The 26,471-nt window shown below is 54.9% G+C and overlaps 2 protein-coding genes across 2 annotated transcripts; both read left to right on the plus strand.

Moving 5' to 3' along the window:
* Positions 1-9,510: 9,510 nt before the first annotated feature.
* LOC133346135 (homeobox protein Hox-C6-like) lies at positions 9,511-12,958 on the plus strand. The gene is made up of 2 exons (XM_061557572.1): positions 9,511-11,030; positions 11,833-12,958. Exons 1-2 carry the CDS (start codon positions 10,568-10,570, stop codon positions 12,114-12,116), a joined length of 747 nt encoding a protein of 248 aa, XP_061413556.1. The 5' UTR covers positions 9,511-10,567; the 3' UTR covers positions 12,117-12,958.
* Positions 12,959-16,083: 3,125 nt separating this feature from the next.
* HOXA5 (homeobox A5) lies at positions 16,084-18,630 on the plus strand. The gene is made up of 2 exons (XM_061557569.1): positions 16,084-17,031; positions 17,467-18,630. Exons 1-2 carry the CDS (start codon positions 16,350-16,352, stop codon positions 17,715-17,717), a joined length of 933 nt encoding a protein of 310 aa, XP_061413553.1. The 5' UTR covers positions 16,084-16,349; the 3' UTR covers positions 17,718-18,630.
* Positions 18,631-26,471: the final 7,841 nt, after the last annotated feature.

The raw sequence follows: 26,471 nt of genomic DNA on the forward strand, positions 1-26,471 counted from the left end.
TAAAATCCGTGCGTGGTAGCCCCCCCGCACTCTTTTCCGGTGGAAGATTACCCCCCCCCCCCCCGCCGCCACCACAACCACCCACCTTCACCGCCTCTACCGTAAAAACCATGGGGCCAATATTGTTCCGAGCAGCGCTAGGAGCAGCGATAATACCTCGTGTCGCAAATATATATTTTTTAATATTTCTTGTTGTTCGTACTCACGGTGCACGAGGGGCGACAATGCAAACGCGCACGAGAGCGATTTCGCGCTCCCCCCCCCGCCCGCTGCTGCCGCTGCTTCTGCCTACCCATCGTGTGAGCCCGCGCTCAGAATCCCAGCACAGTAAAAGTAGTTCCTCTCTCTCGCGGTGCGCACCGCCAGGTGATGAGCATCTCGGATTACACCCCGGGCAGCACAAACGCGCTGCTCAACAACAACAGCAGCAGCAGCAAGCAAGCAAGCAACAGACCCCCCAAAAATAACAAAAGACAAAAGCGCCTTCCTAAAAGAACATGGCGGACTGGAGGCGAGGATACCTACTGCGGGGGGGGAGACACAATACATTCCTTGTTGTTTTATTAAAATTTACAACTTTGTGATAAAACTTTACGAGTCGTTCCGCCTCGTCATTGGCTGGCGGCGGTCATGTGGCCAGTAACCATGAACATGAACTTTTTATGATTTCCCTAGTGAGTGTCCCCCCGTGCAGTCTTCTCTACCCGGCTCTTGTGTCGCAGCTGTGGCTCTTACGTCGCCCAAATTACGCTCCCCCCAAAAAAAAAACCCCGGGCATTTTGTCATTGCCCCTCGCGCCGTCGGCTCGCGCAGTCGGCGCGGCTCGGCGCGAGGAGGCGCGGCCGCGGGCCGGGCGAAGGGCAGGGCTGGGAGGCGGCCTGTCCGCCCGCCCGCCCGCTCGCTCTCTCGACCGCCCGCCCGCCCGCCCGCCCGTCCGTCTGCCTGCCTACCTACCCCCAGCAACCGCCTTGCCCGGTCGCATCGTGAAGGTGTCGCGAGCACCGCTACTCCCTGCGCCGCCACCCCCCCCCCCCAGCTCGCCGCTTCTCCTGCCGCCGCCAGACGCCCTGGATATAATGCCCCGGACACGGAACGAGTGCGCGTTACGCGACACCACCAGGATGAGGAGGAAGAGGAGGCGGGAGCACGACCTGCGTCTCGACCACCTCCTCACGGAACCTGTTGGTAAGCGGCGGGCTCTGCCTGCCTCTCGGTCTCGCTCGACTCCCTCCCCCCCCCCACCCTAAGGCGGCGGTGCCCCCCGGACGCTGCGGCGGCACCGGGAAAGGCGGCCGCCACCTCGGGCGCTCTGGGAGGCTCCGTGGCGCAGGCGCGAGCGCGCGCGCGCACGCGGTCCCGGCGGGCACTGTCAGCGGTTGAGCTTACGCCTTGGGCAAATGTACGCGACGGTGTTCATGTGTCCGTGGGCTGCTCATGTGACAAATGCGCGCTCCCGCTGGAGCGACTCGAGCCAAAGTGTGAATTTTTGTTGTGGCCTTGCCCCGGGCCCCCCGAGCGCGCGCGCGCTCTCTGCCCGGCCCCGTGTGCGGCCACCCGCACGCGGAGGGGCCCCGGGTAGGGTCCGGATTGAGCGGCTCGCGTCTACCCCCCCCCCCCGCTTATTGAGGTTTCTGTCACTGCCACAGCTACCGAGACTCTGTGTTTGATCAAGCTTCGCTGGCAATTCGTCGCATTGTTTGCGCTTGCAATATTTTTTTTCTTTTTTTTCCCCCCTGTGTGTTCGTTCAAATGTAGAACAAATAAAACCACCGTTTGCTTGGTTGGATTGAGGATTATTAATTACTCCGTCCGTCGTGGGTAATTGTGTGGGTGTGGTTAGCGGCTGTGACCGGAATAATCACCCCGCTCGCTCGGGGCTGCGGCGCGGCCGCGAGCCGACCGACCGCGGCCGCTTGCTCAGCGCACATCCTCGCGCACGCCAATGTTGTTGTTGTTGTTTTTAATTAGTTACAAGAGCAACGGCGTTTGTTTACGTGTTTTGATTTTTGAAAAAAACCAATGCTTCCGCTGGGGTGCATCTCGTGCGCGGGGGGTGGGCTCTGGCTCTGGTTGTGGTGGGGGTGTTGTGTGTGTGTGTGCGCGCGTGACACAAGCGGGTGCGTGGCTCGTTGCGACACGGGCGCTCTCCCGTCCTAGCCGGGCGCTCTCCGCGTTAATCGGCGAGCGCGCAGCCTCTGTCCTCGAGCGCCTCCGCGACACCCCTCGCGCTCCCCGTGCGCTCGCTCGCTCGCTACACCTCGCTCCCTCCTGTGTCCCTTTTTTCATTCATTCTCGACGCCGCTCCGCGCGCGGCTGGGTCGCGTTATGTGCAATGCCTGCTGTGGTTGTTGTTGTTGTTGTGTCGGCTGGCTACGGATGTGGCGGCGGCTGCTGCGGCTGCTGTTTTTTTGGGGGTATTTTTTTTTATTCACAAAAAAATGGTGCCTCGGCTTATGCACCAGCGGTCCCGTAATTTACAACTTTGCGGCAAAGAGCCGTGGCAGCGGCGTCGCGGTGCGCGCGCGCGCGCTGCGCCGCGCCCCCTTCTTCCGTGCGCCCCCTTGCGGCGCGGAGCCGCCACTTGCAGCGCGAGCCGCTCTCGTCTCAGCAGCGGAGAGCCGCGCGCCTCCTGGAGACCCGAGGCCGCCGGGGGGGTTCAGGCCTGCGGCAAAGCAGCGCCCCTTTACCGCGCGTGATGATGGCTAGGCCTAAAGGGGGAGAGGCGGTGGTGGTGGTGGTGGTTGTGGCGGGGTGTGCAGGCAGCCAGCCTCCCCATCGCATCGCCCAACATCGGTGCTTGACTTCTCACGCGATGTTATTGTCCGTTCCGGCAAGATGCTCGCCCGGCTCGGCCCAGAGTAGGGAATTATCGGTGGAAAATGCACTGCCACAAGAGTCTCTATATATATGGTTCAACTATCGATTATAATAGTGATTATAATAATAATAATCAGGAAAGTGTTGTTACCTGCTTCATGCGCGCGCGCGCGTTCATGCGATTTGTGGCGTTGGCCAAAACATTTCCCGGCGAGGCGTTCCGGACTGTTCCGGCTGCAAGTCGGTGGCTGCCCATCACGCGACATTGGCCACACCCGGCACGGCACAAAAAGAGCGCCCGCACACACAAACACGCAGCTTGGAGCGTGGACCACGACTGTTATACGACGACTAACCCTGTACTCATGCCCCGGTGAAACACATGCGCGCGTCTCAAGACTCTTTGTTATCAAGTAGGCAGGGGTGGCTGCAGCTGCTGCTGCTGCTTGCTGCTGCTTGCTACACGCGGAAGTGCGTTTAGTTTTGTTGTCCTTACCCGCACCTTCGATGAGCACGGTTGGCTAGGTACGGTGCGAAAGAAGTGGTTTGGGGCAAACGAAAGGGAGTCGAAGCGTATCGGGAGAAAGCCCACAGGTCCGAGGGGGACAACACGAAAGGAGAGACACGGAGACTCGTGACACTGCGCACGTTACGACACGCGTACATGCGTCACGTGTGTACACACCTTTGTTTACATTGTTAATACACGGCAATATTCTACCGTTTGTACGTTTGATATTCACTAAATGGCGAATTATTGCAAGCTCGTTTGTGCTTATTCAGTCTGCGCACAAGCAACAATGATAATATAATCGTCGTCAAATATGAAAGCAGAAATATTGTAGGTTGCAAAATTGTACGTTTAATCAATTTCGGGAACGATGACAAATATTATAATTTATTTAATTCCCGCCACGTGGGATCCTCTCGTTGTGTGCCGTAAATCATCACACACAGCGTCGACGTTTCAGACTTCGGCCCTCTTAAAGGGTTTAGGAAGTGCCACTTTTGTTTCGGAGTTTTGTCTCCATCTTGCACGTTGTTTTCCTCTCTCTTAAATATTACATCGTCGTATTATTATTGTTCTTCTGAAATCGTATATATTGGCGCTCTGAGATCCATTGACTTTACCGAAAAAACCTAAGAGTATGTTTATGGACACTTTATACATCCAAATTAGCATTACTGTTCATGCTTATCTTATTTTAGTTATGTTTCACCTGCTCGGGAGGATTTAAGATTACACTGGCATCAACTGCACATGGGGATCTGTCACGGCTCATTTAAAAATGAAACGCGTTCGCGTGTTTTGATACGCGTTTGCACACACCTGTGCTGTGTAATCGCGATATAGCGTTGCGAGAGAGAATTTTTCCAAAGTAAGAGTTTCTTCCACCTGGCGTCAGTCGTAGCGTACATACCTGTTTAAGGAGGTATCTCGTTATATATATATACACACATATATAAGCATGCACTTAATGTCAAAAACCGATCTAGAGTCTTGCTTGTATCGAACCAATTTTTGCTGAAAATCCTCACTCCCAAAAAAGGCATTGACGGCTGATGGGATGTGTACACTTCTTTGTTATAGAATTTTTTTTTATTGATTTTTTTTTATACGTGGAGGAACAGCGTCCTTAACCCCCTTATATTATTTTAAGGGACGCTACCCCCCACCTCCCCCGCCAGCCCATCGCAATTCTCGGGCCGCGTGGAGGTGTTCAAAGCGCGGACGGCCTCGGCACCGTCTGAACGCCGCCACCAGCGAGTCGCCGCTGTTCCCACTGAGCGCGGGATTTTATATCTATCGGTGTTCAAAATTCGCCTACTAAACAAAAAAAAATTCGCAATTATTTTCTAAAATATTGACATAAATATAGTGCGATAGTGTTAATTGGCGCGGGACAATTCCGCGTTCAATCAGCGACGATACTAAAGCTGTTGCTATTGTTGGGGTGAGATTGGGGGGATTGGTGGGGGGGAGGGACTTCCACTAATACGCGGCCACGGATACCAGGACTCAGGAGGCGATTTGTGGAATTAAAGTGAAATTATTAATTGGGGGGTCGGGGGGGTATACGGCAGATATTTCCCGCACCCCCCTCGTGAATGTATACACGGTACACCTTTCAACGTGTACGTATATGTGTATCCGCATACACGTTGCATATGCGGTGCTGTAGTACCGAGGCCTAGACGCCTGACCGTGTTTGAGATGCACCCTCGCCGCTAAGCAACTGCCGTGTCAAAATACGGGGGATACACAAACAACAACGATCTATAACATTGATGTCGATTATTAAAAAAAAAATTGACAAATAAAGATTTGCCGAGAAGACTCCTACCCCCCCCCAAAGCACGCCGACGCGACGGCCAGCAACAAGCGGCACTTTGTAAAGTTCTAGTCGATATAAGTGCGAAGTAAAACATCTGAATTGTACGCGTGCGTGTCAATTATACGACTTGGCATTGTAGTTGTTGTTGTTGTTTGTTGTTGTTGAAACGTTCAGTGCTCGACTCGGGGGCTATTAATTACGTGCACACATTGTTTCTTGTTGTTAAATACATTGTTTACATTTACGAATTGTACATGTTTTGGTGCGCAATAATTTTAAATAATAATAATCATCTGCATGCATTGAGAACGCGGAGGTTCGTGCGTGGATTATTGTTGTTGTTGTTGTCTTTCGAGTAAGTAAAGTCTGAAGGGAGGACCTTGCATTTTTTGTAAAGCGGACGCACACATGTAAATTATTATTATTATAAACATATAATTAACCATTATTATTATTAACTGTTATTATGAACTCAGCGACATCACGGACGCCGCATTGTTTGTGGCCTGAATGTTTACTCACATTTCGTCGCGAGTTGCGATGTGGGAGGGGGGTTAAATAATTATACGGTGATTATTAAATATGATACGATAGTTGCACGTCCAGTATATTTCTGGTATACATAAAAAAAACCGTGTTATTTAAATAACAATTGTTGCTAATATCTGTACCTACTGTCGTGAAAAATTTTTCGGCGGCGGCTTATTTTCGCCTTTATCTTCGTGTCAACGAAACGGCTGCAGGAGTAACCGTTACGTTGCGGTACATTGCTGCCAACACCACACACACACGCACACGCATACACACACACACGCGTATTTTAATTATGCACATTGCGGCTTCTCCAATACAACGCACTCACATATCAAATGGCAGCGCACGGATTGTGTCGCACATCTCCAAATTCTCCCACACTTTGTGAGCCAACCGCGCCAGCTCCGTTGACTCGAACGCGGACAAGTCGCTGTTGTTGTGAGTTACCTTTCTGGTGATAAATACAATGGCTGCAATTGAGTATTTGGGAGTAACAGCGTGGAAGGTGGGGGGGGGAGTGTGACTTTCTAGTATCGAGTTCCCTTTACGTGAGCCGAGTCGTTTCATATCGACTCGTTGAACCGAGCCACGAGTCCCCAGTCAACTCAGCCACCGCGAGAGAGACGTCGCGTTGCTTGGAGAGAGATTCGCTGTCTCTCGCCTTGCTCGCGCGAACGTCAGAGCGCTTGCAGCGAGTCGAACAAGAGGGGGGGGGGTGTGCATTTCACCGCAAAATTACGTAACGTACGCACTTTAAAGTAAATGTAAACCCACCCCACCACCACCACCACCACTACGACGAAAATGAAAGCGAATCCGTGCGTTATTCGCACCGCTCTCGCTTAGCAAACGCGTTCGCTGAGACGAAACGAAACGAGGAACAGATAATCGCCAACGAACGCAATCGCAGTAACCCCTCGGCGAAACTAAGTAAGTCAAAAAAAAGAGAGAGAGAAAACGGAACGCGCTCGCCCCGGGTATCTTCCGAGGAGGCGCGGTGGCAGAGGTTCGCGACAACGCGGCGAGTCGCGAGAGTCGAGGCCGGCAAAACCTCCTCGGTGCGGCGGAGGAGGAGGAGGCAGCGCTGCAGGAGATGGCGCCTCGCACCGCGACGCGGGTCAACGACGTCAGCGCCGTTTTACCTGCTCGTAATTTCTGTTCCCCTTCTCGAAACTTTTCCCACCGCCGATCGCGCACGCCGGAGTTCGGGGGCGGTCGTTAACGCGCGCGTCTACGCAGACACACAAAACGCACGCGTACGGGCGCGCGCGCACACACACCACACACACACACACAAACGCATGAACACACACGCACAAATGCATACATATAAAAAATAAATTCATCCCGTATCGCCTTGACAAGTGCCTTTGTTAGCGAGCACGTTATGAAGGCAGGCACGACGCACGGGTTTTGGGGGAAGGGTGGCGGTGGGTGGCCAGCACCACGCGCGACCGCCTTTGTCTCCCTCGTGGCGATGTTTTTACACGTAAACACACGGACGCGAACAGGCGCGCGCGCGAGCGAGCGTTGCACCGCGGAATCTGTCTTCGCCAAAAGAAAACAAGAAAAGAAAGAAAGAACCGGTGGCGTCTTCACCACGTCCAGCACCGAGAGGGTGGACACAGCGCAGGGCAGGACAAGGAGGAGGAGGAGAGGGGGGGGGGGCTCCGGCTGGCGGCTCGGAGCCGCGGGACACGCGAGGGGGTCGCGGGGCTTGCGGGCCGGCTCCGTCGGGTGCTGACAGCGGAATTCGCGCTATTTATTGCCGAAGCCTTTAATTTTACAACGCCTGTTTACTGCGGCAATAAAAAAAAACACCACCCCTGCCCGGGAAGTCGAGAGACTCACTCGAGGAAATGTTCACACCGAATGCGTTGGAATTGCGACCGTCTTCGGCGAGGCTTTGCGTGCGCGTGGAATTACGCGCGGTTCAACTCACGAACGAGGTTGCCGGGGTCGTTATAACCCCCCCCCCCTCCCGCCCGCCGCCGTCGCCGCGGCCCCAAGCCACCCCCTAATTCAACCTCTCGTTTGTTTCAACGAACATGTGTCCGTGCAGAGAGAGAGAGAGAGTCTGTCGGTCTCATTCTGTGATACTGCTGATGATGCTGCTGCTGTTGTCGTTGTTGATGATGCTGCTGCTGCTGATAGTGAAAGTCTGAGATTAAACACAGACACACACAGAGACACAAAAAAGCTCTCGCCGCATCTCGCTCCTCCGTGCGGCGGGTGTCGCGGGGTCGCTGTTTGGGCGCCGCAAATGTGGGGGGGTAAATTATTCCGCCGGAGGGCTCGATGGCTGTTGGTGGGAGGGGGGGGGGTCCGTCTTAGGCGGCAGACTTATGGGCAGTTGTTTGCGAGATAAAAAAAAAACCCAATGCGCGCCTCCCCATACAAATCCAATACTAATACCATCAAAATGTGAGCGCATTTACCATAAATCGGTTCACATACAAACCGAAATAGCTATTGATCCACGTGTACCGCCCGCACAATGCGCCTTGCGGATTGCAGCAGAAGAGAGGTGTGGGGGGGGGGGGTCACGGGGGGGGAGGGGGGTGGAGAGGACGCTGTGTGGACACCGCGAACCAATTAACACGAATTATTTAAGCGCCGAATAACGACGCGAATTCATTATTAGCTATCGCCGCGTAAAGAACTCGCGCGTGCGTCGGTTGCAGGCGACAGCCGCAAACTTTTAAAATAGGGAAACATTTCCCGATAGTATATTTATCGTGGACTTTTCATTCGTTTTAATAGTTTAGAGATTTTTTTTTTTGTCAACTGAAATTATAATATCTAAATGAACATGTCCACGCGCGCGTGCGTGAGCTACTATAACGTGTGTGTGTGTGTGATTGTGTATATATGTGTACGTTGATGCGAGAGTTGGTAACGTTGTCGTGACGTTCGGCTCCGACCGGCTGAGTACGCGCCGCGTTCTGGCGACTTCACGTAGCCGCGAGACCGTCGATTGCCACCACCACCACCCCCCCAAGGTGTCGTCCGTCCGTGTCTCGCGGAACCCCCTAAGCCCCCCACGAGCCCCCCACGGCGGTGTCCCCTCGACGTGGGCAGCCGAGCGAGCCCGGTTCGCGCCTCGTCAAAGGCGACCCCCACCCCCTCCTCTCTCTCTCTCTTCCTCGTACCCCGACGAAACTCGCTCGCAAATCGATGCCCACTGCCCTGGGCGACCTCGCCTCTCTGTCCCTCCTTGAGTGAGGCGCGGTGACACGCGAGACACTCCGCGTGGCGCACGGAGCGTACGCCCGTGCATCGCGACACACACACGGGGCATCACACGCCCGATCTATATTCTCGACGTGTCGATGGATATGTGTGTGTGTGTGTGTGCATGTAGTCTTTGGTTTATTTTGTACACGCGGGTTTTGTCTTCGTGTTTGCGCACACATACAGATACAGACACACACACACGTGCATAGACGCATACGGAAGGCGCAGCAAACGCTGATAATTACGAGTCGTGCGTGAGTCACCGCTACGCAGGTCACCTCACCACTGCGTGCGATATATAGAGAGACACACAGACACGCGCGCGCACCGCACGGAGTCGGGTGAGACGAGAGAGGGATTGCCACGGGGTGGCCGTGCGTCCTCGCGTTCCCGCGGTGGATGAAACTTACCCACCCGCCCCCCTCCCGCCCCCACCCCCTCGTGAGCCCCCCCTCTGCTTGACCGGGGACCAGGGCGAGCGTGGCCCGCACGGTGGGAGGGAGGGGATCGGGATATCCCTCGCAACCGCGGATATCGCTGCTACCCCCCCCCCCGCCCCCCACCACTGCTTCCACCCCCACCCACTTCCTCACCGAGCGAGCGAGATCGGCGCGAATGCTTTGTCGCGCACGGTCGCTGTTGGTTGTTGTCGCCTGACTTTGTGTACATCTCGCCAATTGTGTGCAACAAGAAGAAACAAAGCCGACGGGAGGGTCGGACGGGGGGGGGGGGGCGAGGTTAGAAATCTCGGGACCGAAACAACTCTCCGAGTGAGAAACGGCGCGCACCGCGTGCTCGTTCGCGCTGCGTATCGAGCGCTCGCGTGCGCGCGCGCTGTAATTAAAGCGCCGTTAAGTGGCCGCGCGCACCTTGACTCGGCCCAGGCAGCCAGCTGATACCCACCCCTCTCGCTGGAGCGCCTTCGTCACCATCCTTGCCATATACAATTTGCTGCGCGTTCGTGTCGCCGGGCAAAGCGTGCGGCGTGTTGGGGGGGGGGGAGCGGTGGGGGTGGAGAGGTGTCGAGGAGAAATACCGAATTCGCGCTTTCGGATTTCAGTCGATTGTTTTCGGTTATTTTTTTTTCTGCGTTCAGTGGCAGCAGCAGCAGCGGCGGTAACAATCAAACAAACAAAAAAAATTCCCCCGGCAAAAAAAAAATCAACCTCACCACCACCACCACGAAACAGAAGAAGGGGCAGAAGAATAAGAAGAAAAATAAATCAAACGATTAAAAAAAAACGGATGAGAGAGAGAGAAGCGCGCAGGGCTTGAAAAGAGGGAATCGGCTGCATCACGAGCAGCAGTTGCATCAGCAGCAGCAGTAGCATCATCATCATCATCAGCAGCAGAAGAGGCGGGTTTGCTGCCATCCGCACTGAGCCGTCGCTGCCGCGCTCTGAGCTGTCTGTTCGTGGCATGTAAAAAAAAAATTCCTCTCCCACCCTCTTCACCTCCCCTCTCATTGGCTCGCCGCCGGTCAGCTGACCGCTCCCCGCTCTCGATTTTCTGGCGCAGGGCCATGCCGAGACACTTCATTTTGCGAAGAAGTGGAAAAAAAACTATAACTTAAACCCCAGACTTGTGGGGAAAGCTTGCAAATATTTAAGCACCCGCCCGCCAGCCCGCGGGAGCCGAGCGACATGAGCTCCTATTTCGTGAACTCGGCCTTTTCCGAAAGTTTAGCGGGGTCCGCCTCGCAAGAGCTCTACCCCGAACAAGCGCCCGCCCTCTACCCGCTCGGATACGAGCATCTGCGGCACTTCCCAGCCCCGTACGGCCCGGCGACGCTTCCCAACAGGACCTACCCCGCGTCCCATCACGCCTACTACCCGTCCCAAGCCAACTGCTCGTTCGGCGCGAGCCGGGCAGCCTACGACTACAGCTACGCGGGCTACTACCGCGACAAGGAGGCCGTGGGGGGGCTTGCGGCGCTCGCCGGAGAGCCCTCGCTGCCACTCGCGCTGCCCGGCCACGAAGGCAAAGAGGAGGGGGCCTCCTCGCAGGCCCGCGTCGGTGCGCAGTCGCTCTCGTCGCCGTCGCCCTACGAGCACAAGCAGACGGTGCCCATCTACCCATGGATGCAGCGCATGAACTCGCACAATGGTACGTGGCGATGATCTCGCTCGCTCTCTCGCTTGCTCTCTCGCTCGCTCGCTTGCTTGCGCCCTTTGCACGCACTGGAGTGCACGGCTGTAGCGTAGCCACCTTTTTGTGTTCTTGCCTGCGCAGAGTTCACCACCACCCACCCACCCCACCGCTCCGGTAGCCGGTGCGCGCTTTGCGGCGCCGTCGCTTTAAAAGCCGCAGATCGCGAATGTAAACAATGGGTTGCTCGTTGAGAGTCGCGTTTCTCGCGGGCGGATTTAAGCGGCGATAGATACGCTGAATTGGCGGCGGTGGAGGTGTGGGGGCAGAATGTTATGGGGGGGGGGGGGGGGCTAACTCGCAGGTACAGCGACTGAGTTTTTTGTGCAAAGCGCGTAGCGGTGACCGACCCAGACGAGCGGCTTGTGCCGCGAGCTACGCTACAGTTTGCTCGCTCGATGTCTCGCAAATCAACGCTCCGTTGCATAATAACAACAGCAGATACGGGAGGCCGGTGCTTGCTGCCGTTCGGTTTAAAAATAGCAGCACAGTAGCGGCAGCCTCGCCCAAAACGCGGCCGCGTGATCCCCTATCTGACAATCCTATCTTGTAAATTAAACGTTCGCTGTATGTGTGCGCTTTTAAGTGCCATTCTTGATGTGTCGGTGGGTGTTGACTGAGGCGGTACGGGGTGGTGGTGGTCGTGGTGGTGGTTGCCGATTATCTACAGTGTGTATCTGACGATGCCAGCGTTCGGTGTCGATCTGGCCTGTATGTTTGTAACGCGCTTGTCTGTGCTGGTGGCTGTTGGGCCGTGAAGGTCTGGGGCTTGGCACAGACCGGCGGCGCGGCCGTCAGACGTACTCGCGCTACCAGACGCTGGAGCTGGAGAAGGAGTTCCACTTCAACCGCTACCTCACCCGCCGGCGCCGCATCGAGATCGCGCACGCGCTCTGCCTCACCGAGCGCCAGATCAAGATCTGGTTCCAGAACCGGCGCATGAAGTGGAAGAAGGAGCACAATATCCCGAGCCTCTCGAAGGAGGAGTGCGAGGCGGCTGCGGCGGTGGCGGCGGCCGCATCGGAGGGAACGCCGAGTGCGTGACGTGCACCGGGCTGGGACTTTAGGACTTTGCATTTTTACAACGATACAAACAAAAAATATATGAAAGGAAAAAAAACACACACGACTCGCACACGCACGCACACGCGCACAAAACAACACATCTTCCGCGCAGTTAAGTGTGTCATTTGAAAAAAAAAACGTAAACTATGTTGTGCACTATAATTACAACCATGGTAAAATATTTTCTTGTTTGATATTATTATTATTATAATTATTGTACACGTAAATATTGTTTTTTTACAATTGTGTCCACTCTGCTGTCCTTATATGAATGTGTACAAAAGATGTCGCATATTTTGTTTGAAATAGTGGCCGTATGTCCATATACACGATCGCCTATGTATAATTGGAAGTAGTTAAATGGAACGTGTTCACATATTCTTGAAATCAATGTCTGTAAAAAAAAGAGAGCATTTGTAAATGTATTGTAAAATCGTCGTGTGATTTACGTATCTTTAGTGTTACAATGCTATCACTTAGTGGTATTAATGTATCTGAAATAAAATTATTCCATGTGAACCGCAGAAACGACTCTGACCTATCCGCGCGTTCAAAGGCGACGTCGCTCAATATTTGAGAACGGATTAAATCTCGTCGCGGCTCGCTTCAAACACCAAACGTTATCACAACCGATCCGCGATCAAAAACAACAGGAGCAACACGAGCCTCTCCGCGCCACCCAATGACGATTTTACGTCGCCAAATCGCGTGGAACTCACGTCGCGTGGAACTAAGGTCGCGTGGAACTAAGTTCGCGTTGATCAACTCCATCCCCCCCCCCGCCCGCTCTTCCCTTTCCTCTCCTGTACTCCGGGAGTCGCACGCGCACTCTGGCTGGCATCATTGAGACGTTGGCACTACTGAAAAAAAGCGTGACCCCATGCACGCGTATCTACCTTGACGTCTGTCTGTCTATTCGACGGCAGCCCTGGATAGGTGGCACGGGCGCGCGTGTGCGTGTGTATCTCTCTGTTGTGGGGAGCGGTGGTGTAGCGGTTAGCGCTACGCTGCGCTACGAACCCGTCGACCCGGGTTCGATTCCCGCTCACGGCCAACACCGGTGGCGATTATCTGAACCGGTCCTGGGCCTTCCCTAGGTCGACTCAGCCTCAAATGAGTACCTGATGCGATGTGTAAACATCGCGACTAGGGAGACAAAGGCGGCCGTGCGTGGTGTTGGCCACCCACCCCCTCGTTTGCCGTGCCGGCGATTATAGGTGCTCGCTAACAGCACTTGCACCTACAGTCTGTTAAGGCTATACGGGGGATCTTGGCCATTGTGTATCTCTGTGAGGGCTATACGGAGGGGGGTGGTAGGATCTTTGTCTTTATACCTGCTGGGCATATTGCGACGTACGCACATAACCTGGGGAAGTCCAGAAAGTTTGCCGGGACGACGGAGAGAAGGGTGCAGCAGCAGCAACAAGAACAAGTCTGTCACCATCTCCCCGAGTGTTTTCACGAAAAAAAAACCCCTAAGGCAACTCATTAAATCAGAATCTCCGAACCGACAGATGATCAAAAATAAACATGTGAACTGACGGCAAAGTTGCTTACTTTTAAAATGTTTATCTTCAAACTATTAATTTCATCGTTCTGAAAACATATGCGGAATACACGCATGTACATATATATGTGTATATATGTGTACATATATGTGTGTATGTGTGTACGTCAAAGATGGCTTGTTTTTTTTGCCATTGTATGGTGGAATATATTTTTGTTAATTCCTGGAATATCTTCTGGGGAGGGTGTTTTTTATTGTTGTTGTCCCCCTCAAACAAAAAATTTAAGATCTTGTCGTATTATTGCTGGGTTAGAAAAAAAAACATTCAAAAGTGTCAGATAAAGACCTGTCTGGTAAATACCCTCGTATTGGATACCGAGCTATCGCGGAGTAAAATATAAAATCTATTTTTTTTATCGACGTCAAATTTATCCGATGAGCGTCGACCGCTGCCTCAACGGCTCCGCTCTGGATTAATTTTTAATCACCGCACCTCGAATAGGAATCAGACAATGCACGAGCGAGTTCTTGGAGATGGTGAATGTAATTTATGATTTTTAATTATTTAAACTTTTTACTCAGCGAGTTGTGATCGCAATAATAATGATAATCATCATCATCATCACTACAACAACAATAATAATAACCATCGGTGGTAACGTGTTAATTGTTAGAGTATCGTGTGAATATAGCCCCGCGTGTTTAAACGCGTGTGTTGTTGTTGTTAGGTGCTCGCTAACAGCACTTGCCCCAACATTCTGTGAAAATGGCTCTAGGAAAGATCTCTTGTCTTTGCCGTTGTTGTTTACACGTGTATCCACATCGGCATTACTACTACAACAACAACAACAACCACGGGTTGAGCTCTGGGCGGTGTGAGTCATTGCTAGGTCCCTGGGTACTCGACTGAGTCGCCTGCTATTTTCTTGCACACAAGGATGGGCGAGATGCCGGCAAAATGTATCTCAAGACATTTTCTCTTATAATATATATACACGCGCGCGCCACGTGTGTGTGTGTATGTATACGTGCGTGTGTACATACGAGTGAGTGTGCGCGCGTCCATAAACGTGTGCGACGCACCTATAGACACACACACACACACGCTCACACACACACACACGTGTTTGTGCGTGCGTGTGTGAGCTTGTCACAATAAAGAGAGGCGCTCTCACATAAATATTAGTAATAATAATAATACCGCGGTTACATTTATTGTACGGAGCGCGCATTTAAACGCAACTAAGGGGACTCGTATATGCGGCGTCCCGGCGCGCGCGGGGCGGTGAATATATATTCATCGTGTAAATCAACAGCCACCGTCTCACGCCGAGTGCGGCAACACAACACGGAGCGTGTTTTGGGGAGATGCTCGTGGTGTGATAGCCCTGTCCGCTGTCTCTCTTGCTCGCTCGTTCTCTGTCTGTCCGCGCGGGGCTAACGCCACCACCACGACCACTACGACCACCATCAACACGACCACCATCACCATCACCACCATCACCACCACCACCATCACACCATCACCACCGCCAGGCGCCAGCCGCCTGCGTTTGGCTGACATCTCGCACCCCGTGCTCCCCTTCCGCGTCTCACCCCCCCCCCCGCCCGCCGCCCACCTTCCACCGATTGTTTCCGCGAGTGCGGGAAAAAAATTTATCGGGATGATTCTCATCCTCGTCGGTCGCCTTCTTCCTCTCGCCGCGCGTCAGACACAATTAAAATATTACACGGCTTGCCGACGCCTTGTTTGGAACAACACTTTGTTTCAATCTACGCTCCTTTATGGGCCGCTCCAAGTGGCTCAAATGCACGCTTGGGAACCATTCAGATTTATGCCCCCCCCCCACCTTTTCTCTCTCCCTCTCTCTTTCTCTTTGAGCTCGCCCGCCCGCGCGAGCGCACGCGCACGCAACGAATATGACAACTTCACGCGCGGGCATTTTATCTATTTTTATCTGAGGCCGCATCATAAATTCGAACGAGCATCTGTAACGTTTGGCCCGGCGATTACGCGCGTTTAGCGCCGCCGCAAACGCCGAGGCGCCTTTATCAAGAGGGGGGTTTTCTATTTTTTGTCGGAAGGCAAAAAATAAACACTCGCTGCCATTGTGCGCTCGGGTGATCTATTGTCCGCATCCGGCACTTTAATGTCCACCATAAAATGTTCAATACCGCCGCGTTATCATCTCGCGCAATAATTTTAATGTTATTGTCCCTTCCCTCTACGGCGAGGGAGGGCGGGCGGACGGGGCGGGCAGGAGTGGTGATGGTGGCGGTGGATGGGGGTGGGATGGGGGGGCAACCTGCCTATGCTTTGACACCGGCGTGCGTGCCCGAGCTCCGCCAGTAGATGCCGCCACAGATCGGCGCTGGAACCGTGGCCGGGCCCCTCCCCAACCCCCCCCCCCCCCGCGCAACGAGCGCCGAGCGCGGGGCCCTCTGTGCCGCGTGGTTCGTAGCGCCACGCCGTGGATTCACCCCCAGAGGTCACCGCTGCGAGATTTACGACTGGGCAACAAAGAACACGTGACTCGACGCGGCACCCATATTTGGCAGAGCCCGTCCAAACTAGCAACCAGCATGGTCCTCGATATTCCCATAATTCATACACCGTTCGGGGTGCAGTGCGAAACGGGCTTCAGGAGGCACCGATAGCCACAAATCAAGCCCGAACGCAAAAAAAAAAACAACAAACAAAACAAATGAGCTCGTACTTTGTGAACTCTTTCGCGGCGCGCTATCAGAATGGCCCCGACTACCAGGTGCCCGGCTACGGGAATGCGGGCGCAGTGAGCGACTCGTACAGGGAGTCGGCCGCGATGCATTCGCCCAGGTACGCGTACGGTTACAGTGGGGTCGATCTCAGCTTGAGACGCTCCTCCGTCGAGCACTGCGGCGGCGGCGGCGGCCCGGAGACCTCTCGCAGCTTCCCGCAAGCCAACAGCTCGCGCCTGGAGCATTCCTTGGGCGTGCCGCACGCTGCCGAGCCGCCCGCCTGCTCCGCTCTTTGCCCGTCTCCCAGCGCGCCCGGCACCAACGCCACTAAGCGCAACGGCGCTATCAGCAGCAGCGACGGGGCCAAGGCGGAGGCGGGGTTGGCCAGCCCGCAGTACGCGACGAGCCAAGGCGCCGAGCAGGAGGGCTCTTCGCCGGCAATGCATGCCGAGGAAGAGGGCCAGGCGGGCGGAACGGCCGGCGCTCAGGCCGGTCAGCAGCAGCAGCAACAGCAGCAGCAGCAGCCGCAGCAGCAGCAGCAGCCTCCGCCGCCGCCGTCGTCGCAAGCAAGCGGGAAGCAGTCTCAAGCGGCGCAGTCTCAGAACTCGCAGGCGCAGCAGCAGCAGCCGCAGATCTACCCGTGGATGAGGAAACTCCACCTCAACCACGGTAACGGCGCTCGCTCGCTCGCACGCGCACGCGCGCACGCACGGCACCACGCGCGACTCCGAGGGCTCGGGGAGCGCTCAAATCGCGAGCCGAGGGGGGAACGGCCGCGCGACGTCCGCGGGACACTGACGAGCAAAAACACCGCGTCGCGCGCGGGGGGGTGACACGCCAATTTGAAACGCGCAAGGCGAATGAAAGCGACATAGACGGCTTTCGGAAAATAGCCACGGATCGATAGGTTTGTAGATTTGTTGTTTGCGTTAGGGACAGTTGACGGGCATGTTTCACGCTCGTCCGGCCGCCGATTTTTTTTTCCCTTATTGTACAACAACGCGCCGTAAACGTCCCCGTTCTCACGTCGAAATAAATCTCACGGATTGCGCGTGCGTTTGCCGTGATGCGCGCTTCCCACCCCCCCCCCCCCTCTTCTCGTAGACGGCATGAGCGGACCGGAGGGCAAGCGTTCGCGCACCGCCTACACGCGCTACCAGACGCTCGAGTTGGAGAAGGAGTTCCACTTCAACCGCTACCTCACCCGCCGGCGCCGTATAGAGATCGCGCACGCGCTCTGCCTCACCGAGCGCCAGATCAAGATCTGGTTCCAGAACCGGCGCATGAAGTGGAAGAAGGACAACAAACTCAAGAGCCTGAGCATGGCTAACCAAGCCGGCGCCTACCACGGCTAAAGTCACATCTCTGCCCCCCCTCACCCCCCCACCCCGTGTGTGTTTGTTTGTGTGTGTGCCGAGCGACAGCCTCAGCAAAAAAAAAATTGCTGATAATTATTAATATGAGGGTAAACAAACAAAACAAACGTAATCCAGTCTCGTGTCATTTACATTATCTTTCGTTTTTTTATGATTTTTTGTAATAGCGGGCAGTATTAACGATACCTGTGCATTGACATTTGTATAAATAATGTGACGTGTAGGTGTTGTGCTGTATTATGGTGCAATTGTGAACCGTAGTTTTTTTTGTTGTTGCGGGGACTCGTGTCCATGATCTCGCTTCGCGTACTTTTAAATAATGTGTCCGGGGGGCATGTTCAGGCTTGGTAGCTGTGAGCCGCGCGGTTTCGTCGTCTTCTCTGTGTCTATACTGTGGCTTTTGCTCGAGAGCCCATTGGAAGTCCCGCAACCGCTTTGTATAGTGTAAAGTAATTTTATTAAGAGCAATACGTTTTTGTCTGTTCCTAAATTAGACTTAGTTGCTTTGCTTAGCAAACAAAACGCAAGGAACCACTCACACACGCTCGCACGCACGCACGCGCGCTTTTACGTCGGTACAATTGTAGTTTGTGAGGTTGATTTTTGTAAGACTTATCTTGAAAAGAGAAGAGAGAGATATTAGGACATTCCGTGAGGATCTGCCTGGGCACCCTGCCCACTCACTTACTCGTGCTGTCTGATGATGTATATCGTATTGTTTAACGCGCATGAACTCGCAATCGATCTGCTCACTTTTTTTTGGCCGTCGGGCTAAAAAAAAATAATTCGTGTCAAAGGTGTGCTGTCATTTTGCCAATTTATCTGTATATCAGAACAAAGAGGAAAAAAAATAAAAGTCAGATCTTGAGTCATCAAACCGCTCGCCCTGTCCTACGTTTCCATCGCGGTCGCTGCGTTTAGGGTTGTCCGTCACTCGTGCCCGCGCGCACCGGCACATCCGATGCTCGTCGTTGCGATGACGAGGCTGCTCGCGTGAACGCTGCTCCGTTAACTTTCCCGAACTATCGAAAATCGTTGTTACAAGGCGTCCCGTCGTTATTACAGCAAACGGTTGCCATCACCGATAAAGCCGCGCGCCTGGTGGTCGAAGAGTCGGCGATGGTGGTGATGGTGGTGGTGATGGTGGTAGTGATGGTGGTGGTGATGGTGGTGATGATGGTGGTGATGGTGGAGGGGGGGGGGTGCGAATAGGTTAGAAGTTTATATTTGACACTGTTCAGCGGCAGCAGCAGCAGGAGAAGCGTCGTGTTTTCGGGACTTTGGGAAAATAACTTACCCCCCTCCCCGCTCTTTGATGGTGGGCCATGAAAGGGGCTCTGTCGGAGGCCGCGCATATCAAAAGGGCCCGATTTCCGATTGCGTAATAAAACTCGGATCGCCAGCTCGCCGGCTTTAGGGGAAGCGATCATAAAGCGCTTTGTGTCGCGGGTGAGCCATTAAACTTTACAGCGCAATCTATCCTCTTTGTTTCAAAGTAACGCTCAAGCGCATCCGAAATCTGTCACTTGTGGTTTCCTATTTTAATTCAAATGTTTATCCTTCACCCCCCCGCCTCCCACCAACCCCCCCCCCCCCTAAAAAAAATCTCCGAGCGGTCAAAAAATACGCGGCGGCGAAGAGCTGCCGAGGGACACGGCGGTGACCCGCTAACAAATCCTCTGCGCCCAGGAAGCTCCTCTAAGCGGGACATCTCCCCCGAGTTCGGCCCCCCTCGAGTCGAGATCGCCGAGACCACGCGAGCGAGTTACAACGCGAGTCCCAGTCGGGGGGGGCGCCCCCCAATCCGTACCCCGAGACGCACCACCGCTGGCTGCCCCCCCCCGCCCCCCCCCACTAGGGCCACCAAAACCACGCCGAGGCCTCTCTTAGCCCCCCACCCACTCCCCCTCTTCCCTCCTTTCCTCTGCTCTTACAATTCACGTCGCGCCGCCGTAGTAGAGATAGACATATATGTATCCACTCATATGTATATATGTAGTTGCACGTGCTCTCGCTTTCTCTCTCTCACTGCCGCGATTTCCAATCGAGCGTGGCTTTCCTCTGGAGGGCGGAGCAGCAATATTCCAGCGCACAGCTAACTTGTGACTGCGAGCTCCGCACGGGAAGGCCCGACAGAGTCGTCGTTTATTGTATTACATTATACATCTTTACACACATATATATATAAATAACGCGACTTAATGAACTGCTAAACACGAGGCCTTCAAAGCGCGCATCTTGCCGTCGCAGAGGCCCTCGGGCGAGATTCTGACTTGGCGTAGGCACTTACCTCAACTCACGGGAGTCGCCCACCCCCCCCAACCCACCCGACATCACAGTGAGAGTCCCGCGTGTCCCTGTAACGCACACGGAGGAGTCCCGCGTGTCCCTGTAACGCACACGGAGAAGTCCCGGCCACTGCACGCGCTCTCTCTCTCTCTCCCACCGAGTTGCATAAACTTCGTGTGTCATTCTTTCAAGGTTCGTGCTGGCCTTTTTGTGCGCCTCAATAGCAATCAGGTAGCCAAGAGAGAGAGAGAGGAGGAGGAGGGGTGCTATAAATTAATTTACACTTTGTTTCTGGTGAGTTTTACTGCTTCTTTGCGGGCCATATAGCAACTGAGCTCACTGGCTGAAGGCGGAGCACGTGACGCGTTTAAAGTTTTATGACAGTGGCCGGTTTGACAGCTTTTTTCGCCCAGCGCTGGCCCATGCTCTGCAGTCACACGCAACCGCGGACTCCGCGTTATTGCCCTCCACACCACCCCCCTCCCCTTCTCTCTTTATGCGGCAACAGAAGGCAGGCGGAAAAACAAAGCAAGCAACAACACACAAAAAAAACCTCCAGGACACAAATGAATCGACGGGGGAGCGGCCTCATATTCCCCCAATTCCATGCCAGCCGCTGCGAGCTAAGTTTTTTTTTGTTACCAGAAGAGAAAAAAAAAACATAACTAATGAAATAATTTTAAAGTGCGTTGCCGCTCGTGCCTGTGTGGGGTTCCCCCCGCGCGCGCCCGCCCGCCCGCCCGCCCTGCTTCGGCCTCGCGTTTCGGGGCCCAGGTGGGGCCCATCGACCACCGGCTCAGCCGCAGTGGCCACCGCCGCCGCCGCCGCCGCTTCTGCCGCTGCCGACCCGACCGAGGTGCTGCTGCTGCTGCTGTTGGATGGCCCGCGCCTGAGCCCCAGTGACTTTTAGTCCGGGAGGCCTAATCAAGTATTGTGTTTCCTCGATCTGCACTAACACTCGGTGTGTATCGTGTGTGTGTGGGGGGGTGCTACTGTTACTGTGATGGTGGTGTTGGGGTTGCCGTGGCAGGAGCGTCTGTGGTAGGCCTCGGCCCGTGCGCCAAGCCTCCCAAGCCACGAGAAACTTTTTTTGTTACGATTCCCGTACCCACGTTGATGCTCGGTGGCAAGTTCGGAACTTTAAGCAACTGGAATGATCGGGCCGCGGGTGACAAATGTGCGTCGCAATTAGTTTTCTTGATGCGCTCGCTTGCGGTGGCTGTAAGGTCGCGATTATCCTCATCCTCCAGGCAGTGTGTTTAACCCGTCGGAAAATGAGTTATTAGCCGAGAGGGGTGCGGTGTACGTATCTCTGCGTGTGTACGTGTGCGTATATGTGCCGGCGTGTGCGTAACGCACATCGCGGGCACACGAATATCGAGGTAGAGGGACACCGGTTGTGACCACGCACGCTCCGTAACCGCGGAAACCTGGAGCCGAGATGAGCACACGGGAGGGAGCACTTTGCGTAACTCGCCGCTGGTGTCAAACAGCCATCGCGCGAAGATGTCACGCGCGTCGCCGCTGTTTATTATTTCTTCTTTAGGGTTTTTTTTTTGCGTGAGCGCCGAGGCCTCCCCTACTTCGGAGACGAAGCGAAAAAAAAATATTTTTTTTGCTCGGTCGCGGTTCGACGCGTCTCGTGTCTCACTCCATCTTTATTCATTGCATTATGCGCGTCGCGTTCATTATTTTTTAATTGTTTGAAGAAGAAGAAACTCCCCAACCCCCCCTCTTCTACACCCCCCCCCCTCCATCCCAAAAAAAAGTTTCCCAGCTACTTTCGCCAGAATTGATCACTTTTTGCTTGGGTTTAGTTGCCAACGTTCCGTCATCTTCATCGCTTTTTTTTCGAACAGGAAGAAACATGTTGGCCGAACGTTCTTTTTGGGTAACGGTGCAGTGACGGCAGCAGATAAATTGACTCACCGTAACTAGAGAGCACATTTGACTCTCTGCAATACGTGCTCGTATAGTTCGTTATAAGCATCGTTCGTTCTATGTGATTACGTGCTGTCTAATTTTTTTTGGCGTAGACGTAAAACATCAATAGGTCCACTTTTGTGAACCGTCTCATTGCATGGCAGCGAGGAGTTAGTAGCGTGGAGCTACTAACTCGATGAGCACGTAATGAGCACCACACTAGAACTTTGCGAGGCCACCCCCACCAGCATAACTACCCCTTTACTCACGACTGCGATATCACAGATAGAACATGGCACCACAGTACCCGCAATTGTTTTAATTAGCATCTCTCTCGCGCTCTCTACGTGACTTTCTGTAACTGCTCTCTCTCTCTAGCTACGCGAACATCTACCCTCTCGCCTGGCGCGTCTCTCCGGTTTTGTGGGCCCGATCTAACAACTGTTTTTTTTATTTTATGGAGGGAGGAGAGCCCGGGGGTGGAAATATTTCGTTACAATTGATTTGTTTTTGGGTAAAATGTGCTTGCTTAAGCGTCGCTCTTTCGTTACTCATTAAACCCGGGTGGGCACAGGCCCATCGTTTGCCGTGACTTGGTTTGTCATTGGCCATCGCTCGCTCAGCACGGAGGAACGACGCGAGCCGAGAGCCGCGCTTCGTTCGTTCGTTCGTAATCAGCGGTTTTGAAATTAAATCGCGATCGTAAAGTCCCCCCCCAACCTTCCCCCGAGTCACCGTGCGGATATTGAGTTCAGATCGGAAGTGCAGTAAACGCGCACCGCCGGTTTGATCGGGTCCGCGCCTCGTGAAAGAGGAGCGTGGCGATTGGTATATATATTATTTTGACCTTTTTTTGCTTGCTTTGTTTTGTGCCCCTTATTTAATTTCCGCGCTGCGCGGTGTTCACGACTTTGATTTAGAAAATATTGATCTTCAAAAAAAAAAAAACGGAGGACGCGGCGAGCAAAAATTGAAATTTGTACCAGGATCGATTCCCTCGCGTTTATTCAGATTTGAAGCCGAGTGCCGCGAGTTTTCGTGGTTTCTACTGCCGCCCAGACCACGTGGACGTGGGTTGACCAGGCCACGTGGACAGGAGTTGACCAGGCCACGTGGACAGGAGTTGACCAGGCCACGTGGACTTGGGTTGACCAGGCCGCGTGGACAGGAGTTGACCAGGTCACGTGGGGTGGGTTGACCAGGCCACGTGGACAGGAGTTGACCAGGCTACGTGGACTTGGGTTGACCAGGCCGCGTGGACAGGAGTTGACCAGGTCACGTGGGGTGGGTTGACCAGGCCACGTGGACAGGAGTTGACCAGGCCACGTGGACAGGAGTTGACCAGGCTACGTGGACTTGGGTTGACCAGGCCGCGTGGACAGGAGTTGACCAGGTCACGTGGGGTGGGTTGACCAGGCCACGTGGACAGGAGTTGACCAGGTCACGTGGGGGTGAGTTGACCAGGCCACGTGGACAGGAGTTGACCAGGCCACGTGGACGTGGGTTGACCAGGTCACGTGGGGTGGGTTGACCATGCCACGTGGACGTGGGTTGACCACGCCACTTGGGTTGACCAGGCCACGTGGACGTGGGTTGACCAGGTCACGTGGGTTGACCAGGCCAAGTGGGGTGGGTTGATCAGGCCACGTGGGGGTGGGTTGACCAGGCCAAGTGGTGTGGGTTGACCAGGTCACGTGGTGTGGGTTGACCAGGCCACGTGGGGATGGGTTGACCAGGCCACGTGGGGGTGGGTTGACCAGGCCACGTGGTGTGGGTTGACCAGGTCACGTGGTGTGGGTTGACCAGGCCACGTGGTGTGGGTTGACCAGGTCACGTGGTGTGCGTTGACCAGGTCACGTGGACAGGAGTTGACCAGACCACGTGGATTTGGCTTGACTAGGCCACGTGGACGTGGTTTGACCAGAGAGCGTGGAGCTGGGTTTAACCCCACGCGCGACAGATCGAGGTAGGCGGTGGTGCGTTGCTGTTTCCAGGTGCGGCCGACAGCGTTGTGGTCGCAGGTGCGAGTGCGCTGTGGGAAGGCAGTGGCCGGTAAGCGGAGGCTCTGTTCGGGTGTTTTGTTCCGTTCGTTTTTATTTTATTGTGGTTGCGCATCTCGTGCTTTGACCGCGTTTGCAAAGCGCCATCGATTAGTTGTGCACTCGTATTTTGTTATTGAGCGACAAGCCATGCTGCTCGTGCAAGCGGCGACGCGGTCGGGCCTGGGATCTTTTTTGTGGCTGTGCGAGGGGGGAAGGGGGCCCTCGGTCACTTCATGTGCGGCCGACGCGGCGAGGTTTTGGCGCCGCACGTAAGATCTGGCAGCACCCCCCCCCCCCGTCCCAAAAACTAATGCGGCTTTATTTCTCACTCAGCAGCGGCAGCATTCGATGACATTCATATCTCTTCACATATCTCGGGGAATCGGCGCGCATGTTTCGTGCTTATTCACCTCCGATTTCCACGGTTAGCTACGTACGGTGCCGAAGAAGTTCAACATTCACACGTACATTTCAGTCTCTCTCTCGCACACATGTTGCATTGACAACAAACAGAGAGATTCCCTGTATAGCCTGGCCAGACTTTCGGGTGCAAGTGCTGTTTGCGAGTACCTATGAAGGCCGGCACGGCATACGAATGGGGTGCTTAGCTAGCTCCACGCCCGACCACCTTTGTCTTCCTCTTGGCGATGTTTACAACACCGCGCCAGGTACTCATTTGATGCTGAGTCGGCCTTGCACCGGTTCAAGATAATCGTCACCGGTGCTGGCCGTGAGCAGGAATCGAACTCGGGTGGCCGGGTTATTATCGGGCAGTGTGTGTGCATTGACACAGTGGGGAGCGGTAGTGTAGTGGTTAGCGCACCGCACTATGAACCCGACGGCCCGAGTTCCGAGTCTCGCTCACGGCCAACATCAGTGACGATTATCGGAACCGGTCCTGGGCCTATTCAAGGTCGACTCAGCCTAAAATGAGTACCTGGTGCGGTGCGTTAAAACATCACCACGAGGGAGACAAAGGCTGTCGGGCGCGCTGCTGGCCACCCACCCCCTCGTGTGCCGTGCCGGCCTTCATAGGTGGTGCTCGCTAACAGCACTTGCCCCAACAGTCTGCGTCGGCTATACGGGGCATCTTTGTCTTGACACACGCACACAGGATTGTAATAATAATAGTACAACTGCACATGTGCGAAGCCGTGCGTGGTTCTCTCATCAGGACGGCGTAGTCGCTGGTGCCGCTTTCACGCGGAGTGAGAGGCGCGCGCATCCATCGCGGCCACGCTGCGTCTCGAACGAAAAACGAGCGCGAACAAACAACAAACAAGCAACAACAACAACAGCAGACACCTTCAGCCAATTGCTCTCCCTACGCGGGAGTCGTCAAACTTAGGTTGCCGCGAGTCGGGGCGAGGCGCGCGGTGTCTCTGCTGCCCACACCCGGGTACGCTCCAGAGGCGACAACGTCCTCACCCCCACTCCCTACTTTGCGTGTGTGCAGTCGGGGCTACTGCTGCTGCTGCTAGAGCTGCTGCTACTTCATCTGCTGCTACTTCAGCTGCTGCACACCGCTCGCTCGCATTGCCACGTGGGGTAACTCGCCGATCCTTGCGGAAGGCCCAGGACGACCCTTTGCAGCGCCGGCCTCTGCGTGGCGTACAGAGATGCCCTGTCGCGTTAACCACTTTCTCTTTGCAGCCGCGCGGCTCCGGTGCCCCGATGCGAGAGGGCGGCTCGCCGCTCCTCTGCTTCGCGGTGTGGCAGCTTCACGCAGCCGGTAGGGGAACGGGGGAGCACAACGGCCGCGCGCCGCGCCTTGTTCACGCGCTCGGCTGGGGCTGTTGGTTGCGAGGGCGAACGCGACGCAGGAGGCCTCGTCAGCCAAACTCCGTCTCAGTCCGGGACGGCACCGTTGGGTCTCTGTTTGTCTCCGGCCGCACGCGGTACAGAGCGGGCCCTGCGCCTCGGACCATGGGAGAACGACGTGAATCACGGGGGGGCCGTTACCGAGCTGACCAGGGCGTTTCGCTCGGGGGTGCTGGAGGTGGAGGTGGCGCTTTACTAGCACCCGTCTAACGAGTCACGGGCCGAGATGTGTTAATTCTGCTGCTGTCACGGTAAACGTGTTTTGCGTGCGCGCGAACGTTCACGGACGTCGGGCGGTTCGAGGAGTCTCGGTGATTGCGAGGGTTCGACGAGAAGAGGCCCCGCGTCTCCGGCGCGGGGTGCGGACAGGACTCGCGGCCGGGAAAGTGATCGGCGCTCAGCACGAAATTCCCAACTTTCGGGGGTGAGAGTGCGGTGAGTGGGGGGGGGGGGTAGAGTGCAGGGAAGAGGAGTGCAGGGAGAGCGAGTGGAGCCTCGCTCGCTCCCGTTATAACCGGGGTCTCCCCCCCCCAACCCCGCCAGCCTCGTGCCGCTTCCCCTACGGACACGAGCGTTTGTCGAACGAGGGTACGGAGCGATCACGAAATGACTACCGTAACTATGGTGTGTATATACTGTCGGAGGCCCACGGCGTAAT

This window comes from Lethenteron reissneri, chromosome 23 (genome assembly GCF_015708825.2).
Source record: "Lethenteron reissneri isolate LAM-NWPU_2019-01 chromosome 23, ASM1570882v1, whole genome shotgun sequence".
Classification (NCBI taxonomy): Eukaryota; Metazoa; Chordata; class Hyperoartia; order Petromyzontiformes; family Petromyzontidae; genus Lethenteron; species Lethenteron reissneri.